The sequence below is a fragment of the Podarcis gaigeae genome, assembly GCF_964106915.1.
Source record: "Podarcis gaigeae genome assembly, chromosome: 10".
Taxonomy (NCBI): domain Eukaryota; kingdom Metazoa; phylum Chordata; class Lepidosauria; order Squamata; family Lacertidae; genus Podarcis; species Podarcis gaigeae.
The window spans coordinates 46,504,032-46,523,973 of NC_139686.1; the positions used below are offsets into that span (position 1 = coordinate 46,504,032).

The following is a 19,942-nucleotide window of genomic DNA, read 5'->3' on the forward strand; positions in this document are numbered from 1 at the left end:
CAAGTAGTCTATGCTACAATGCTCTCTAGTAAAACACATGTGTGTAAGCATGGCAGTTGTGGATAGAATGGGCAATAGCTCCCATTCTTTCCAGCTTCTGGTGCTGTCTTTGATCGCTCAGCTTGTTTTGCACCCCTAAGAACAATTGTGTTGAAAATGTGGATTGACTTATAAGCTCTGGGTTCAGCCCCTGAAATTCTTCCAATGATTGCTTCAGCTCACGATGGCCACCAACTTGGACGGCTTTAAAAGAGGATCAGAAAAATCCAGGGAGAAGACAATCGGCGGGACTTGCTATTGCACTCATTCCTATCTCTGAAGTCCACATCAGCCTCTGGTTCACCCCTCTGAGAATGGCATGTGGGGCTCAGATAAGCCTTTGGCAGAGCTCTTCTTATGTGGCAACCTGGCAACCTTGTCCTGTACTTAGAGCTTCTCCAGAGCTATGGTTTGAAACTTAGTATGATAAATAAGGGTTAGGTGATTACAGCTGGTCATGGTGGCTGCTGTTTTCTTTGCAGAGGGCGAAGCTCTGCTTAGGATGCCCAGGTTGTCAGGCTCATTAGCTGGGAGCAGAAGCTGCTGTTCGCCTCCATGATTCACCTTAGCATGTATGGAGCAGTGACATTCAAAATTACGTATGGTATCCAACTAAGACCCATTTAGTTTAATGGACATGCTCATTTAAGTCCATTGGTTGTAGAGCATCTACTCGTCAGGGTGAGCAAGTTGGCTACAGCTCTGCAGCTTCTGCTCCTGATGCAGCCAGAGACAGACGCAGCTTCTCCCTTTCCCTAAAAACGCCAGTTGACCTGGGGCCAACAAGAGGGAGAAGACTCTGAGCTTGCCCCCCCCAAAAAAAACCTTTTGAGAAATGAAAGTCTCTAGCCCTTGTAGAAATAGAGACAATAAAGCAAAATGGGTTAAATGAACCTGGTCCAGCCTTTCAGTGCTTTTAGAAAATGAGAGTAAAGTCACAGCTGTGATTGCTGAGTGCTGTAGAGAAATTCTAGAACCGCAGGTGTGCCAGGAAAGATGAACAAAATGGCCTTAACCAGGAAGTCCTTTATCTAAACAACAAGGACTTGCTGATTCATTTTGAAGCTGATGATTGTTTCTCTTTGGTAAAGAAGTGGCTGTTGCCCAGAGAAAACAACCAAGGAATTCAAGATTTTAGTTTAGCTGTGCCCACCCAAAACCACAAGTTAGCTGCAAACACAGGAGTCTGTGTGCTCTTTCTAACTGATTTAATTTCATTCAGAAATGTGATTTCCCCCTCTTTTGAGTATGCAAACATAAAAAGAATTACCACACACGTCCAGCCCATTTTAGTATATCCATATTTCAGGGGGACATTGCAGCAGAGAGTGAGCATGGGCTATGTCACCCCTCCAAAATAGCCCAAAATCCGAATTCTATCAATTCCTGGAAGAAAAAGTCATAGAATATATAGGGGAAAAAATTATACTATTAGGAGATTTTAATGGAGTAGTCAATCCAAACATGGACAGGACAATAAAGAAGAAAGAAAAGAGGCAGAACAAACTCCCAACTACATTTTTCCAATTAATAGAACTCCTGAATTTGTTCGACGCTTGGAGGTTTAAGAACCCAACAGAGAAAGAATTTACACATTACTCAGAGCCACATAAATCGGCGGGACGAATCGACGCGATCTGGACAACAAAGGATTTATTAAATAATATTACAAAAGCAGAAATCCACCCAAGGACAATTTCTGACCACAGCGCAGTCTGGGTTAACTTTAAAGGAAAAGAAGAAAAGGTTAAAAGGTGGCAACTTAATGAGAGTATGCTAAATGATGAAAAAATTGTACAGAAGGCCAAGCAAATCTTAGAAGAATATTTTAAGTTTAATTTAAATCAAGGAGTAGATCTAGAGACAGTTTGGGACGCGGGTAAAGCCGTCATAAGAGGCTTCTTTATACAACAAAACGCATTCCAAAGGAAAATAAAGGAGAAGAAGAAAATGGAGATCTGGGAGGAAATTAGAAAAAAGGAAAGGATCCTTTTCCAAAAACCAGATGATGAACCAATTAAGCAAAGTATAAAAATCTTACAGACGCAATTCTCCATGATAATAAATGAAGAGATAGAATGGAAGATAAAATGGTTGAGACATAGAAACTTTGAGTTCGCAAATAAACCTGGTAAACTTCTGGCCTGGCAATTAAAGAAGAAAAAAGAAGATAGAATTATCAATAAAATTAAAATTGAAGACAAATGGATTCAAGAACCTAAGGAAATTAGTAAAAACTTTGCTAGTTTTTTCGGAAATCTATATAATGAAGGTCCAGAGACTCTGGAAAAAATAATTGATTATCTGGGCAAAAATAAACTACCAATAATACCTAAGGAAAAAAACTGACATTTTGAACTCACCAATAACAGCTATGGAGGTGCAACAAGCTATACAGAGATCAAAATTAGGAAAGACACCGGGCCCAGATGGTCTTCCAGCTAATTACTATAAAAAGTTAGAACAAGCATTATTTCTTCCCATGAAAGACCTAATGAATAATATTCTGGCAAATGGAAAACTTCCGAAAACCTGGAAGGACAGCTTTATTACTCTTATCCATAAACAAGGAACAGAAGCCTCAAACATGGCCAATTACAGACCCATTGCACTGCTAAATAACGATTACAAGATATTTGCAGACATTCTTGCAAATAGATTAAAAATGGTGCTGAAAGAGATAATTCATAAAGATCAAACCGGATTTCTTCCCGGACGATTTATGCAATCCAATATTAGATGTGTGATTAATGTATTAGAATATTTGGATATTAAAATTGATAAACCAGCAGCTATTATGTTGGTAGACGCTGAAAAAGCTTTTGATAACGTGTCCTGGAAGTTTATGAAAAAATTAATGGAAGAAATCGGACTGGGAGAAAATATTTGTAAAGGAATAAATGCCATCTACTCAGAACAATATGCAAAATTGATCATCAACGGAAGAATTACTGAGGAGTGCAAAATAAACAAGGGAACCAGACAGGTCTGCCCACTGTCTCCACTGATATTTATATTGGTGATGGAAGTATTGAACAATCAGATAAGAAGGGATCAGCTTGTTAAAGGCATCACTCTGGGAAACAAAACATATAAAATTAAAGCTTTCGCGGACGATCTACTCGTTATGACTGAAAACCCTAAAGAAAGTCTGAAAAGAGTGCTGGAACTGATTAAAGAATTTGGAGAAGTGGCAGGCTTTAAGCTGAATATTACAAAAACAAAAATGCTTGTTAAAAATGTAACCGCAGAAGAAAAGGACGACTTAGAAAAAATATTGGGCTTGAAAATCTCTTCCAAAGCGAAATACTTGGGTATTTGGATCACCCCCAAGAACATAAACTTATTTCAGGATAATTACACCAAAACTTGGCTAGAGATTAGAAAAAACTTGGTAACCTGGAGTAAACTAAAATTAACATTTCTCGGTAGGATTTCCATTATAAAGATGAATGTGCTTCCAAAATTAATCTTTTTATTTCAAATGATTCCGATACTCGGTGAAGCAGGTTGTCTCAAGATATGGCAAAGAGAAATTTCCAAATTTTTGTGGGAAGGGAAGAAACCCAGGATTAAACACCTGATCTTAATAGACATAAAAGAGAGAGGAGGCTTTTCCCTACCCGACCTAAAACTTTATTATGAGGCAGCCTGTTTCACCTGGTTAAAAGATTGGTGCACATTGCAGGATCCGGACCTCCTGGACCTGGAAGGTTTTGACAACCGTTGGGGATGGCACGCCTACCTAATATATGGAAAAGCGAAAATTCATAAAAATTTTACCAACCATATAATAAGAAAGTCACTCTTTGCTGTATGGGAAAAATATAAAAACCTGATGGAGCCTAAAGTCCCGTGGTGGACTTCTCCAGTAGAAGCCATAGCAGTAAAACGGAAAAATACTCAGGAAAGCTGGCCAACATATAAAATACTTCTAAAAAATGAAAATAACCAAATAAAATTAAAAAAATTTGAGGAAATAGGAGAACACATTTCAGACTGGTTCCAATACCATCAGTTATTTGAAAAATTTAAATCTGACAAACAAAAGGGGTTCTCAGTAGAAACTTCCCGATTCGAATCTGATCTTGTAAATTCTAAAAGAAAAACTCTTTCCAAAACTTACCGACTCCTCCTTGACTGGACAGTCAAGGAGGAGGAGGTAACAGTGGCAATGGTGAGGTGGTCTCAGGATTTTGGCCATTCAATAACCATGGCCCAATGGGAAAATTTATGGAAGATCAATTGGAAATTCACAAATTGTTACACGATTAGAGAGAACTTTCAAAAAATGCAACATCAATGGTATATAACACCATGGAAACTCTCAAAAATGTATAAAAATGTGTCAAGCAATTGTTGGAGATGCGGAGACTCAGGAACATTCTACCATATGTGGTGGACATGTAGGAAAATACAGGTATTCTGGGAGAGTATACACGCAGAACTGCAAAAAATGCTAAAGATCTCATTCAATAAAAAACCAGAGGCCTACCTCCTGGGAATAACAGATTTGGATATTCCACAAAAGAGGAAGGGTATCTTTTTATATGCGACGGCGGCAGCAAGAGTTTTGATCGCAGCAAAATGGAAGAGTAATGAAATCCCCTCTATACAAGATTGGATCCAAAAGCTGACAGAATATGCCGAATTAGATGGTTTATCAGAAAAAATAAAGAATAAATCCAAACAGGAATTTGTTTCTAAATGGGAGGTTTTCAAAGAATATCTGAAAAATAAATATAGTAGTTTAAATTCTGTTGCAGCATTCGAGGAACTTCAGTAATAGTTGCTAGGTAGAGAGAAGAAATTAGATTTATTGAGAATAAGTTTAATTATAAAAAAAAGGTGTATTGGCAATAAGTAATTTGAACTTGAAATATGGAATAGACGGGAAGTTGGGTCTTTAGTGTTAAGACCAATAGATGTTTTATTGTTTGTCAAGAAAATTATGCGTCTATGGTTATTTTTGTAATTTGTGTGTAATTTGATACTTGTGGTTTTTGTGTGTGTGTGTGTTTTCTTGTTTTTTCTTGTTGTATAAATAAATATTTTTTTAAAATAAAAAAAAAAACAAACAAAAAACAAAATAGCCCAATTTTGTTATACAGTGGCAGGTGGATTCAGGGTGGGAGGACTGAGAGAGGAGTGTACGACAACCCTGAAGTGTAGTCTGGTGTTGCTATACTCTAGTCTCTTGGCTTTTTTTTAAAAAAGGAAAATGCAGTAAAAAACAACAACTGGCTTTGCATGGCTTAGGGGTAGCACTGGTGCAGAGCAGGGCTCTTGTGCCTGAAAGTTCTTTGACAGGCAAAGATTCAACAGGTTAAGTCATTTCTAGTATAGAAATACAGTTACGGAAAAGTTTTAATTTGCTGACCTGTCAGACATCTTAGTACATTTGTGTAGCCTCATTTCTTTTAGACCCTTTATCTCACTCGCTAATGAGAACACAATTTTGCCTAGAATACAAATCATATGCAAATCTGTGCCCTCTTCTGCTTTAAACCCAGAAAATCTTGCTCACACACCTGTTTCTATGCATTGTCGATTTTTTGAAGGAACGTCTTGTCCTCAAATAAGATTCAATAGTCTAACTTAGGTAACTACCTTACAAATGTTATCTGTACCTTTGCTGTTCCATGGTTCATTTCCCAGTTCTCTGGGTGCCTCATTTTAAAACCGGTTAAGAATTTAATATATGTATAGATGATAACATGCTTTGAAATACATAGCCTGAGTTTATTGAGCTTCAGTGTTTCAGAAGAGATTAGCTTTAAAATATGATTGCTGCGAAACGCTTGCTGCTAGAGGGCAGTCTTGTTCCAGAAGCTAGCCCATTTCACTGGGCTGCCTTTTTAAAGGAATCTGAAGCTGGCCTTCTTTGTGTGCCACATTAATGTGTAGTAGCACAGAAGTGAGACATTTCACTCTGCGTTTCTTGCTGAGATATTGTTGCATCTCTCAAAACTTATTAAAGCAAATGGATGAAAACCTGAGGGTTGCAAGCACTTAGGAGAAGTCTCCCAGCGTGACATCAACTAGCAGACAGCCTCACAAATATTTTTTGGGGGGAAAAATCTAGTAGCTTGGAAATGTACTGGCAATTTTAAGTACTGTGACGTGCTTTTTTCTTAATTATGACACACACACCCCGTATTGTTAATTCTCTTCGTTCAGCCAAACTTCAAATTTTGGGTTTTACTGTTTGTTTTTTTTTGCTGCTAATAATCTAAATGTTTATGCATAGTTATCAAATATCTGATTGATCTTGTTTTGTCTTGGGTTACTCCAATCTTGTTTTATAAAATGAGGCTTGTGTTTTTATTTTTGGCCATAACCTCCTTTGAGGGCTTTGGGTGGAAAAGCAGTGTATGAATCTAATTGTAAAATAAAATTGTGCAATGAATTGTCACAGGCCAGGGGATACTTGGTCAGATGCACGCAGTGAGTGTTTATCCATATATAGAACTATGCTCAGAAAATAAAACCCTGCATGCAGGGTGTGAGTCTTGTTGACCCAGTATGCACTGGGAGTGAGTCTCATTGACCTCATTGGGGTTTAGTTCTAAGTAGACCTGCCAGTTAGCAGGGATGCGGGTGGCGCTGTGGTCTAAACCACAGAGCCTAGGACTTGCCAATCAGAAGGTTGGCGGTTTGATTCCGCACAATGGGGTGAGCTCCTGTCGCTCTGTCCCAGCTCCTGCCAGCCTAGCAGTTCGAAAGCACACCAGTGCAAGTAGATAAATAGATACCACTGTGGTGGGAAGGTAAACAGCATTTCCGTGTGCTCTGGCTTCCGTCACGGTGTTCCGTTGCGCCAGTAGTGGTTTAGTCATGGTTGCCACATGACCCAGAAGCTGTCTATGAACAAATGCTGGCTCCCTTGGCCTGAAAGCGAGTTGAGCGCTGCAACCCCATAGTCTCCTTTGACTAACACAAAGGTGTTGCTTAATTATTTTTTAAAACTACTTGGTAGCAGATTTACAGGTTTTCTATCGGCAGAACCACAGTAAAACTGGTTAGTATTGCTCGGTGTCCTGTCTCGGATGAAATACAAAGGGAACTAAATGACTATAAATGACCAGCTTTTAAAACAGAACATGCTTTTCTGCTAACATACATGATTACGTATGTTAAAATATACATGATTATATATGTTAAAATATTATGTATGTTAGGGACGTGGGTGGCGCTGTGGGTTAAACCACAGAGCCTAGGACTTGCCGATCAGAAGGTCGGCGGTTCGAATCCCCACGACAGGGTGAGCTCCCGTTGCTTGATCCCTGCTCCTGCCAACCTAGCAGTTTGAAAGCACATCAAAGTGCAAGTAGATAAATAGGTACCACTCCAGCGGGAAGGTAAACGGCGTTTCCATATGCTGCTCTGGTTCGCCAGAAGCGGTTTAGTCATGCTGGCCACATGACCCCTTTATTGGCTGTACGCCGGCTCCCTCGGCCAATAAAGCGAGATGAGCGCCACAACGCCAGAGTCGGTCACGACTGGACCTGATGGTCAGGGGTCCCTTTACCTTTTATTATGTATGTTAAAATATAGCTGAAGATTGGGATTTATTTTCCCTTTCACAATAGGGTATTTATAGGCAGCATGGTGGTAATGAAAACGAGGCTAGCGGTTGCTAGTTATTTTCAACGAATCAAGGCTGAGTATCTAAAACCTGACCCTTTGGTATGCTTTCCGTAGTTGGCAGGTGGAGACAAATACCTCTCTTTCTCTCTCTCTGAAAATTTCATGATTTGAAATTAGGAAATGCATCTGTTTATCTATGATTGAGCCATCCTTGGAATTGACATTGGGAAATGAGTTTGTTCATAACTGGAGCCACTCTTGAAACCCCATTCATTTATGTTTTGTTTTTTAATAATACACAGGAATCGGACGGCGTATCTTTCCACTACTGGTCGTTATTTGATGGGCACGCTGGATCTGGGGCGGCTGTTGTAGCATCAAAGCTGCTTCAGCATCATATTGCAGAGCAGCTGCAGGAGATTGTGGACATCCTGAAGAACTCGGCCGTCCCTCCCCCGACCTGCCTGGGGGAGGAGCCAGAAAGCATGGCTGCTAACACCCGAACTCTAACTAGAGCAGCCTCCTTAAGGGGGAGTGTTGGCGCCCCGGGATCACCCGGCACCCCTCCAACTCGCTTCTTTACGGAGAAGAAGATATCTCACGAGTGCCTCATTATGGGGGCTATTGAGACAGCTTTCAGGGAAATGGTAGGTGTCTCTTCTGCTATGCTTAGTAGTCTAATGGTAGGATCCTTCTCTGTTTTTTTGGGTACAGCTGGGGGGGAGGGGGAATTGACATGCCGACGTCAGCACATTTAATAAGTTTGTCTGCTAAAAATAAATAAATGCCAGTCTTCTTAATGGTATTATTGGGCTTTTACTGGCAAAATGAATCTCCACTAGAAACCTGCGTAACGGTCCTAATATGAGTAATTGTGGGCACACGGTTTGTGCCGTGTCACCAGTGAGAGCTTCCAAGTTGCAGCCTAAAAGAGGGCACAGAACATTGGTTTAGAGTTAGGCGACTGTTATGATCCATGTGGCAACTATTGCACCCCCGAATCTGTGCCCTGACTCAGTTAACCTAGACCTGTTTTTCTTTTCTGGGCCTATAGTAGACTTCACCTGGAGAGCTCTAAGTTGATGACAGAATATAACCAGAGTTTATAGCCAGTATCTGATACATTGCATCATCTTCCCCAGTGCGAATGTAACACTGACTTCATAAAATCATGATTTGTACTCCAAAACTAGTTTTGTGAACTACTGTTCCTGTACCCTATCTCTCCTTTATAGACCACTTCCCCCCCTTCCTATGTTAACCATGTTACATCGTGTACCATTGCAAACCATGGTTTCTCCATAAACCATGGTTTGGAGTACATTTGCAACCCTGTTCCTTCTTTCCCTCTTGCTCTTTCTGTCTCTGTTTTGTCTTGGAATGTATTTGTGTGAGAAGCTAGAAATTTTATTTTACACATGGAAGCTATGACAAAATGTTGCCATGTTCCCGTCAGCCAACCATTCCCCTTCTAGGACACTCCATTCTGTGCCATCTAATTTGTTGTTTCTATCTCCTCTGGCCCTAACAATCAGTTGGCATTCTGTAGCCACTGAGGATTCTCAGTCCTCATAAGACTGTTTTTGGGTGTCTTTCTAATAGGGTGGTTTTTTATTTTATTTTTAAATTTTTATTTCTGAAAACCTTCAGGTTTCCCCAAACCTGCTGTTAAATTCACAGTCACCCTTGAACTTTGGAAATATAGGGAATGAATTGAGGTCTGATTAAACGTGTTAACATTAATTTAGGAAGAATTATGGAGACTAATCAGATTCTGAGATTGCATTTGCAAGTCGTATTGATCACATGTGTTATGGTGGAGAAAAAAACAGCCCTTTCTTTGTACTTACAGACTTTGCAGAATTTTTCCTCCTTTGTGTCCACTGGCTGCTAATAATTAAATTGTTCTCAGTAACTAAATCATTAAATTGCTTGATAATTACTGTTCTGATCATCTCCATAGGTTACATCTTTTGTGGTTTTCCCTTCTTTGATACTGCTTCAGAGGCCGTAGAGAGACCCTGTTGTTTAAAAATAATTGGGGTTGAAAAATAATTGAGGGCAGAAGCATGAATTAGCAAGATAAAATTAAAAGTTGTTTAAAACATTCATATTGATTGACAATTAAGCATGAAAACCAGAATATTACTGAACTATGTTAAAAAAAAGAGAGCTTGGTTTCATCAGATGAATATAAAAAATAAGTTAATACTTGGAAGCCCCTTGGTAAAAATGCTAGCTTTACATTTTAGGTTTTCTTGCATTCACACCTACAGGAATTTGCAAAGCAGGTGCAAAATCTTGAGGATCTGATGCCATTTTTAAAATGGGCAGTTTCCAGTCCATACAGTTGTATGTGAGAAATCCACAGGTTTGATCCAGAGGTAGCTTGCTTGAGTAGTTTGCCGTTTGTTTCACGGACTATTGACCTGTACAACACTACTATATTCTTCTGCTGCCACCAATTTTGTGGGGAAAAACCCAGGGCCCCCCAGTGAAGTACTGTGTCTCAATCAGGTAAAGTTATCAATGAAGATTAAAGTTTATTTCAAACACAAACAAGTTTTAAAATATATTCGAAATGCTGTCACTCTATTCCCTCTCAGTCTTGGTCTCTGACTCACTCTGACTCCTCTATCTCCCCCCCGCCAAAGAACCAACTGAATTAACTGTCAAAACCTCTTGGCTGAGCCTCAAAATCAGGTAGGCTCCACCCCTGTGCTTTCTTATTGGTCAACCTATTAATCCTTTCTCTCCCCCAATACAAACGTATCCCCAAAGAATGGGCAAACGCCACAAGTAGAAAGGGACTTTACCACCCATGCAAGTTGGCCCCATGATTGACATTGCCTTCTTCTGCACACATTGATGTGTGCTGTCAGAGCTGCCCCAAGGTCCCAGCTCACAGAGGACCAACGCCAGATCGTCGTTATGTACAAAAGTCTTTATTGAAGTTCAGTTTCCATTTCAAAGCCGCAACGCGCAGCTCTACATCTTAAACCCTAGACCGTCGAAGTCCCATCTGAATCTCCTCCCCCCTGACACCAGTTTAAGATCCTAGCCATGCTCCACCTCTTCCGCTGCTCTCTCCTCCTCTGGGTCCTCCTGCCCGCCGGGGCATTCCCCTTTCTGGACTCTTCCGACGCTGAGTCGCCTGACTCCTCCCCCTGCCTCCGACGGGCTTTAGGACCTGGTTCCCAATCCTCATTCTCTGCTGTCCCGCGCTCCTGTACATTTGAACTTGTCTCTCGCGCCAACCCAGTGACCTTCCTCCTGACCGTTACACTGCTTCTGTCACTGCTTCCCTCTTCCGGGATGCTGGCTGGACCTGACCTCCCCTCCGTTGCCTGACTCTCCGATGGAGGTGTGGTCAGCCCTGACTCATCTTCTCTCCCTGGTGGGGGATACGCTGGCCCCGATACCTGGGACTCTTCCCCCCCACTATGCTCTGGTGGGGAAGCTGGTCCTGATTTCCAACTGCTGCTCTGGGAGTCCTCGCTGGCCCCTTGCTTCTGGAGTGTCCCCCTTGGGAACCCCCTTGCCCTGGCCACCGGCGCCCCCTTCTGTGAATCTTCCGATTCGCTGGAGAGGCTCATGGAATATCTCGGGCCACTGTCATCTTCTCCTACGCTCCCCTCGGATTCCTCCCCTTTGCTCTCCATCTCCTCCCTTCCCTGTGCTTCTGCTCTTGAGCCCCTGACATGTGCGGTCTTCTGTCACTCTCCTTGCACTCCATGCTCAGAACTGGCATCTTGGAGGTCCCCAAGGGCTGCAGTTGAAGAGGAGGGATGTGGGAAAGCTTGTCTTACGAGCAGAGTTCTACCTGTGTTTCTTTGGGTCCACCCTGCCCAGACCCAACTAAGGCGATTCTCTTGGGAAAGCCAGGCTCACACGGGTGTGAATTGGGCTGACGCGCATCTCTTCCTTGCTGGATTGTTGCCCGTAGTTCCAATCTCAGTCTGAAGCATTTGGTCTCATTGCTTTCCATTGGATGTGTGGTCCTGTGTGCATTTGGATATGTGCTCTCATCCATGTTTTTTAGGCAGTTTGTCTTACGATCACATTTTGTTTATGCACAGATAGAGCTGGATTGGGATGCGGGTGGCGCTGTGGGTTAAACCACAGAGCCTAGGACTTGCCAATCAGAAGGTCGGCGGTTTGAATCCCTGCGATGGGGTGAGCTCACGTTGCTCGGTCCCTGCTCCTGCCAACCTAGCAGTTCGAAAGCACGTCAAAGTGCAAGCAGATAAATAGGTACCACTCCAGCGGGAAGGTAAATGGCGTTTCTGTGCGCTGCTCTGGTTCGCCGGAAGTGGCTTAGTCATGCTGGCCGCATGACCCGGAAGCTGTACGCTGGCTCCCTCGGCCTGTAAAGCGAGATGAGCGCCGCAACCCCAGAGTCAGCCATGACTGGACTTAATGGTCAGGGGTCCTTTAGAGCTGGATTAGGGCCAGTAAATGTAAAAAGCTCCATTATTTAGGGAGCTTCCTGACGACCCACCACTCTGCCCCTGCTGCACTAATCTCCTACCTCCCGTCCATTACACTGCCCCTCAAAGGGTAAACAAAACTTCACTTGGTCTCCTGAGTTCAGAATAAAGCACGCAGGATTTATAGGAACACAGGAAGCTGCCTTTATATACTGAGTCGGGCCATTGCCCATCTAGCTCAGTATTGTCTACCCAGCAGCTCCCCAGGGCTCTCACTCCCAGCCTTCTTGGAGATGTGTGTGTGTGTGTGGGGGGTTTGAACCCGGGACCTTCTGCATCCAGAGCAAATGCTCTTCTACTGAGCTATGGTCCTTGCTTCGCAAATGGATGCTGTGTACTGATTTTAATCAGATTTGGATATAGGAACCTGCTTCTTTCTGAATAAGCATTGCCTACACCGACTAGAAGCAGCTCTCTAGGGTTTCAGAGAGGGGTCTTTCGTGGCCCTACTTTGTAGGAGATGTCAAGGATTGGAACTGGCACCTCTTAGCACGCTACTGCATTGCCACACCGAATTTCTTGATTTATTTTGCGTATCAATGTGCAGGGGATTTGATCTTCACTAGAACCACCTCTTTATAGAGGTGCAGCAAATCCTATTTGCATCTTATTGTAACACTGGTGAGTTTTGAAGCGATTAGATGTAAATGCACATACAACTAGAAAAAATAATTATTATACCCAGTTTGCGTATTGCCATTTATCAGAGTTAACAACTTTTGATGACTTTAAGCATGCACAGGAACAAAACCGCATGCAGCAGTATTTCCTTGTAGGTCATGTTCAAATGTGTGTGCTTTTATTTATTTATTTTTAAAAGTATTAAAAATAAATTCGGCTAATAATAATAAACCATTTGACTCACCTCCAGAATGCCTCTCCACGCTGAATTCAACAAAATGTACAAAAAAAATATTAAAGCGGTGGGGAGATAAACTTGGTGCGTTTGTGATATGAACAACTCCACTAGCTTTTGAGGGCTTTGGGCTTTTATATCTCTGTGTTCATCAAACACTATGAATACTGAATAAATAGGTTGTCTGGAGGAGCCTGAAGTGCAGTTCACACGTGAGCCAGTAGGTGGCCTCATTGGGCAGTTTACATCTTGCTCCAGCTTGTGCCTGTCACAAAACCATCACAGAAATTCGTAGAGCAAATGGGATTGAGGCCTCAGTGCTGAACTGCACAGAATCTTATTTGTGACAGATGCTATTAGCATCACAATCCATATACCCTGCTTCAGCCCACTTGGGGAGTGCTTGCTGCCAAGTCCTGCCAAGCAGTCCTCTTAACTTTCTCACGTGCAAAATAACTTTCCTATTGCTCTACTTAAGCTGGTGCCTGCTGGATCTGAAAGCATGATTGTGGGGCTTGGTTGTCAATACGAATTGTGTGTCTTATTGCTAGTTGTCATGGCTACTGTTTGTTACGGTGTGTTGCCCTCAATATGTTTATTTTCCATAAGGGGAGTGGGGATGCCCTTCTGGGGCAAGACATGACCTGAAAGGGGAATATGTAGCTAAGGGCCAGGGAACAAACCACTAGCCAGCCTTTCCTCCTGTGAGAAGACTAGTCTTATAATTAATAACGTTAAATGGCAATTGCTAAACAAATTGGCTGTTTTTAATATGTGGAAAGCAATGCTGTTGGTTTGTTTGTGCGCATTTTGATCCAGTCTTGTGAATGCTCCAGGGATGTAGTCCACGTTATAATGACAAACGGCCTGCTTCAGGCCCTCCCACCCCAGGGTATGGAAAAACGAAATGAATAGATTTTACTGTATTTTGGGGGGGCTTGCAAAAAGGACTGCAAGTGCGATCTTCTTTGTGAGGGAATGTATTTGTCTCCCATTTGGCAATGTGCTATGTGTACACAACTCGGCTCTTTTGGCAGCCATTCAGTATTGATACTCCTGCTAATGTTATGCATTCTGTTCCCTCAGCTATCTTAACAAGTTTTTTGTAAAAAAGAAAAAAGAAAATAAGCAAAATGGCTGGATATGCACATTTGGCACATGTACAGTATTTTTCTGTGTATAACATGTTCCCGTGTATAAGACGCCCCCTATTTTTGGGGACTCAAAATTAAGAAAATACACTTAGCACTACCCGTGTATAAGACGACCCCAATTCTAAAACATTCTTTTCATGTAAAAAAACCCTAGTCTTATAGATGGAAAAGTACGGTACATTATACAAGTTTGTTAATGGGCAACATAGGTTCGCAACCTGGTGCCCTTCGGACACGGACTTTAATTCCTGTTATAACCTCACCATTGGTCATTCTCACTGGAGATGATGGATATTATAACTTATGTTGCCTTGAGAACACCATGTTGGATGCTCCTGCTTGGAAGTAGCTCAGAGCTGGTATTGAGTTTTTAGCAAAATGAGAGGATAAAATTCAGAAGTGATTCCCTGCACGTGGCAGATACTGTTTTAAAGTGCCCCCTCACAGTTAAAAAAACCCCAAGCAACTCCCTTCAGCGGTGGGGAGTGGGGAATCAAGTATAAAAGGGACAAAGTTTTCAAACTCCTTCTGAAGTCTGGCTAGTCAGCTTTCCAGGAGGTTTTTTTTTTTTTTTGCATAAGTAACATTTTTTAAAAGCAAATCTCTGCCTGCAGCCTAAAATGGTACAGTCCATTTTGCCGCTTCATTCCCAACCCTTTCTGCAGTGTGTGTAATGGTTGAAAACGTTTAAACACACCTCTGGTCATGAAAGCTTAAGTTATGCTTTCCAGTTGTATTATGTGTGACCATTTGTTGGTCAGCATTTGACCAATTGAGTTTGAAATTTTGTGTTTCAGGTGTGTTTTTTTTAAAAAAAACTCTGTGTGTGTGTGTGTGTGTGTATTCTGAGCTGCCCAGAGGGCTCCTCCTGTTATGGTGGAGCTATCTATATAAACAGAGAGAATAAGATAATAACAGCAAATCGTTGCCCTTGTGGTGAGGTGTGCCTTTCAGAAGTCCACCCATTGTGCAGTTAAATTTTTATTTCATACTTCATGGGGAATTATCGTCGTTTCTAAACTCAGGGTAGGAATGACTGGCTTTGGGGGCCAAACTAGATAGAAGGTGAATTTTAACTGTGTTGAAATACAGTTTTTATTATATAAACAGCAAGGTACTGTGGATAATTTGTCTGAAATGTAAAGAACAGCTGCTGAGAGACTCTTTTGGTTGGCAACATGGCAGGGTGAGAGGGTGCTCAGGCTCCCAAGCAATGCCTTTTGTTATATAAGCATTAATTGTGTTGCCTCCAGGCTGCCTCTTAATTGTGGATGACCCAACATCCACAGAGTACTTCATGCTCTAAAGACAATACCATGGAAGTGGTTGGTATGTTGTGCAGAGATCTGAATATTCTAGTGACTTTCTTGAAGCAGTAAATGTAAGGCTTAAATGTGGAGATGATGGGAACTGTAGTCAAAAAACAGCCAGAGACCCAAGTTTAGGAAACCTAGAGTGTGAGAATGTGATTTGGCTTGAATGTGTCTGTTTCTTTGTTGTTCCTTTATTATACCTTCCTGTGCATAAGGCTGCAATCCTAAACTCAGTTACCCAGGTGTAAGCCCCATTGAATTTATAGGACTTACTCCTGAGTTGACATGATTAGGCTTGCAGCTTTACCAAGTTTCAAAATGGTTCTTCTTGCTATTGGTTTTCCTGCTGTGGTTTCTTACTTGCCTAAAACAAGTGTGTGTGGTTATACACATGGCTCCAGAATGAGGTAGTAGAATAGACCATACCACTTCCGTCTACAGGAAGAGGGAATTGCATTCTTAGATGTTCCCCAGTATAGAAGTTGTGATAACAGAGCTGGGCTGTGTCCATGAGGCAGACTGAGGCAGCTGCCTCAGGTGGTGGGATCTAAGGGTTGTCTCTGCATGTGCCCCCTCCCTGCTGCCATTGGAGGAGAAGTGAGGAGAAGCAGCCGCTTCCAGTGAGATCTCACAGGGTTCTTTCAAGATCTTGCCAGAACCCAGAAGCCCCGTGACCCCAATAAGTGAGACTTCAACAGGGGCAGCGGGGGTAGGCAGATGGCACATGTGGGCGGCCACCTTCCCATTTTGCCTCAGGTGGCAAAACTGGATGGGCAATCTCTAATAGTAGTAGTAGTAATAATAATAATAATAAAATAATAATCACCCTCACTAGCGGAAATCTATTACATCAAGGAGTGGATTGGGAACCTAGGGTACTGATCTGCTATCTTTTTCCTTGCAAGGAATTATTTTTAACATGCCATTGAAAAATGACATCCCTGACTTGCACTCTGAATTAATGCAGCCCACTCCCCTGCTTCCATTCTGCTACACATGCAGACTGGGCTTTCCTTTTGTTCTGTCCATGAGGTAATTGCTGCTTAGCTCTGTATCTTTCTTGTACTCCTCCGCCTTTTCCCTGTCAGCTTCTCACTGCCTTCCTCAGTCTCTGGTCTCCTCTGCTATGTATCAAACATTTGTCATAACTTCTTTGATTTTTCTGAAGCGCCTGAAATAGAAAACCCAGCATTGTCTGCTTTTCAGTATAACTATGCTTCAGACGGCGTTACCGCTCACTGGGAAAAGAAAGACAGTATGTGGTTCTATGTGTTAAATTCTGACAGGTTCTCTCTTTTATTCCTCAGGACTTGCAGATAGAGCGAGAAAGGGCTGTGTACAATATATCTGGCGGCTGTACGGCCCTCATTGTGGTGTGTTTGCTAGGAAAGCTCTATGTGGCAAACGCTGGCGATAGCAGGTAGGCACAATTCTTCACGTTTCTTGGTAAGTTAAGAACATGTAAGAAAAGAATGACAGGCCTATCTAGCCTGGCATCCTGTTCTCACAGTGGTCAACCAAATACCTATGGGAACACAGCAAGCAGCTCCTGAGCAGAACTGAACTCTCCTCTCAGTAAGCAGCAGCTACTAACCTGCTGGAAGCTAACATTATGACTCAGTCCTGTGTGGTGAATGTTAAAATATCTAACCCATCATCTCTCAAGTGCACTGGTGTCCAAACTATCAAAAGTGCATTGTTGTCAGGAGTCCTGGAATACAGCAAATCTAGATGAGATTTTTCCTGCTGCAAGGGTGGAGGACAGGAAGGTTTTTCTCAAATGGAAAGCAAGTGTCCTGTTGTACAATCCAGGATACATTCCAAAAAACGAGGTGGCTTCTTTTTAACCTGATGAAGAGCTAATATGACCCTTTTTTATTCACACATTAGATGGTCTTAGCTCATTCTTGGCTTTTGACATATAAAGGCAACTGGTTTATACAGTCACAATCTATACCTGAATCTTATCCAAAGTGTCTTACTGTGTGTTCTTGGCAAACGTCTCCTTTCCTGAGATGGGTGGAGGAGAGTACTTTCCAGTGTGTTCTTTTTCAAAGGGGTTGATATCAAGGTCAAAGCATGGATTTTCTGTCATTCGGAAATTGCATAAAGAAATGCAGGCACCAACCTCAGCAATGTTCTCTCAGCCTTTCTTCCCCTACTACAGCATTGCTGTTTACTGTCCTGTTAATGTTTCAGCAGTGCCTTACAGTGCTAGGTACAATGCACTGTACAGTGGTACCTCTGGTTAAGTACTTAATTCGTTCCGGAGGTCTGTTCTTAACCTGAAAGTGTTCTTAACCTGAAGCACCACTTTAGCTAATGGGGCCTCCTGCTGCTGCCACGCCGCCGCACGATTTCTGTTCTCATCCTGAGGTAAAGTTCTTAACCCAAGGTACTACTTCCAGGTTAGCGGAGTCTGTAACCTGAAGCATCTGTAACCCGAGGGACCACTGTAATGCATGTGCATTATAAGCTCTAGACTAAACTCTTGCTGTTACAGTAAAGAATTTACAGCTCTGCTGTAATAGCTGTTACGCATCTGTAGCCAGAAATTTGTCGTTTTGGATCAATACACAATTCAGCCCCTCTTGCCTTTTTCTAATTAGCTACTTCTCCTTTGAATATTTTACTTATCTGCCTCCTTGCACCATTATTTCCTCTTGCCTCAGCCTCACATATTGGCCCATTTATTCAGTTTGTGGATCTTTTCCTTCAATAGGCAGAATGTTTTTTGAGAGTGCTGTGATGTCACAGCAGCTCACATGGTGATTGGAGAGGGGGCTTGCAGATCCCCAGGGTAGTGGAGCAGGATCATGGAGGAATGCAACTCTTTTCACATAGCAGGAGTACTTTTCACATAGCAGGAGCTATGATATGGTATCACTGCTTTTGCTTGCGCACCCTGTGTAACTTCCAAAACAAGGATGCTTGCTTGGTGAGTGGATGTGTTTTAAGTGCCAGGGAAGATAACCAGTTTCAGGGGGCATCCGGGAATTTAGATGACACACAGCAAATGTCATCACTACTTTACCTCCCACCATTGAAATGTATTCTAGGAGGATTCTGTTTGTAGAGTAAGCATACAGGATCCCTTCGCATCCCTAGACAACTGGGTAGCTGATTTGCAAGCTGCTCATGCTTGAATTCAGAACAAATTGATTTTCAGCATTGCTTGCATTGCTTGACAGGTATGTCCTAGCCCAGCAAACTGTTTGCTGGCTTGCATACTCATTTGCTTATCTGGGCTTGTCTCTGTCCACTGCATCTTTTGAGGTATTGAAAGTGTGTGTGGGGGGGAATAAAAATAACTGGAGGCTACTATGATTAGACACTGGCTTCATTCCATCCCTCCTACCAATTCTGCCCTTGCTTTGCACCTGCCAACACTAAACTGTCCACTCTTCTGGTTTAGCACTCCAGTGAAGAAACAAAAGAATAATAATCTCCCATGAAGGTTTTCCCTAACAAACGCATGGAACAAAAAAGTTGTCCTTACTTATGACTGGTTCATACAAAGAAACTCTGTTTATTTTAATATATGGTTATGCTATTGGACATGTAAACAAACAGAGAAGCGCTCTCTCTCTCTCTCTCTCTCTCTCTCTCTCTCTCTGTGTGTGTGTGTGTGTTGTGTGTGTGTGTGTGTGTGTGTGTGTGTGTGTAGAGGAATTGACCCCATCTATGGGGACTCCTATATCCATTTTTCATGTGTGCACCTGCTCTTTTTCCAAGTTACCGCAATTTAAGGAGATGCCTTCTGTCATTCCTCTGTGTGGTTATTTGGGTTCATGTGAGATCTTCTCCACGCTGCTGTGTGGTGCTGCCACACCTGGGGGCTGCCTGCTTGGACTTGACCCATGAGAGGGCCTTTTTATGGAAGGTTGTGGAATGCCCTCTCTGGTGATGTGTATCTGTCACTTTTCTTACTGATGAGGGAATTAAAAAATGGCTGAAAGTGCTGGTTGAAAGAATGTCTGTCTGTCTGTCTAGCTAGCTAGCTACCTAGCTACCTAGCTGGCTAGCTATTAGTATAGATGTGTTTGCCAACCTGGGGTCCTTGAGAATTAAGGATAGGATATAAATAGAATTAATAATAATAATAATAATAATAATAATGATGATGATGATGATGTAACCCAAGTGGAGAAAATCAACACAGATTCTTTGTTTGGTTGGTGCCTCAGCCTCCATACTACTGCATATTACAAGTAAGCCAGTGGTTTTTAAACCATTACTAGAAAACAGCAATGTAATTGTTTGTTTGTTTGTTTAAGGCAGTGGTTTTCAACCAGTATGCCATGGCGCCCTGGGCTGCCTTGAATGATGGTCAGGGGTGCCGCGGGCAGTACTGGCCTCTGTCCCTCTTTCCTTCCCTCCCTCCTCTGATGTCCTCTGGGAGGCACCTCTCTTTGGGATGGGGGGGGCAGCTCAGAGACCAGGGGAGGCAGCAGCTGCTGCCCAGACGACTCCCAAGGAAGAGGGGAGAGAAGGCTGGGG

General features: G+C 42.4%; 1 protein-coding gene across 2 annotated transcripts in view; it reads left to right on the forward strand.

The window, feature by feature from the left end:
• Window positions 1-19,942, forward strand: part of PPM1H (protein phosphatase, Mg2+/Mn2+ dependent 1H) — a 92,925-nt gene that overhangs the window by 35,640 nt on the left and 37,343 nt on the right. For both annotated transcript variants that reach the window (XM_083699314.1, XM_083699315.1), the window contains exons 3-4: window positions 7,932-8,276; window positions 16,750-16,862. In XM_083699314.1, the coding sequence (XP_083555440.1) occupies window positions 7,932-8,276; window positions 16,750-16,862 (458 nt within the window). The remainder of the gene's footprint in view (window positions 1-7,931; window positions 8,277-16,749; window positions 16,863-19,942) is intronic.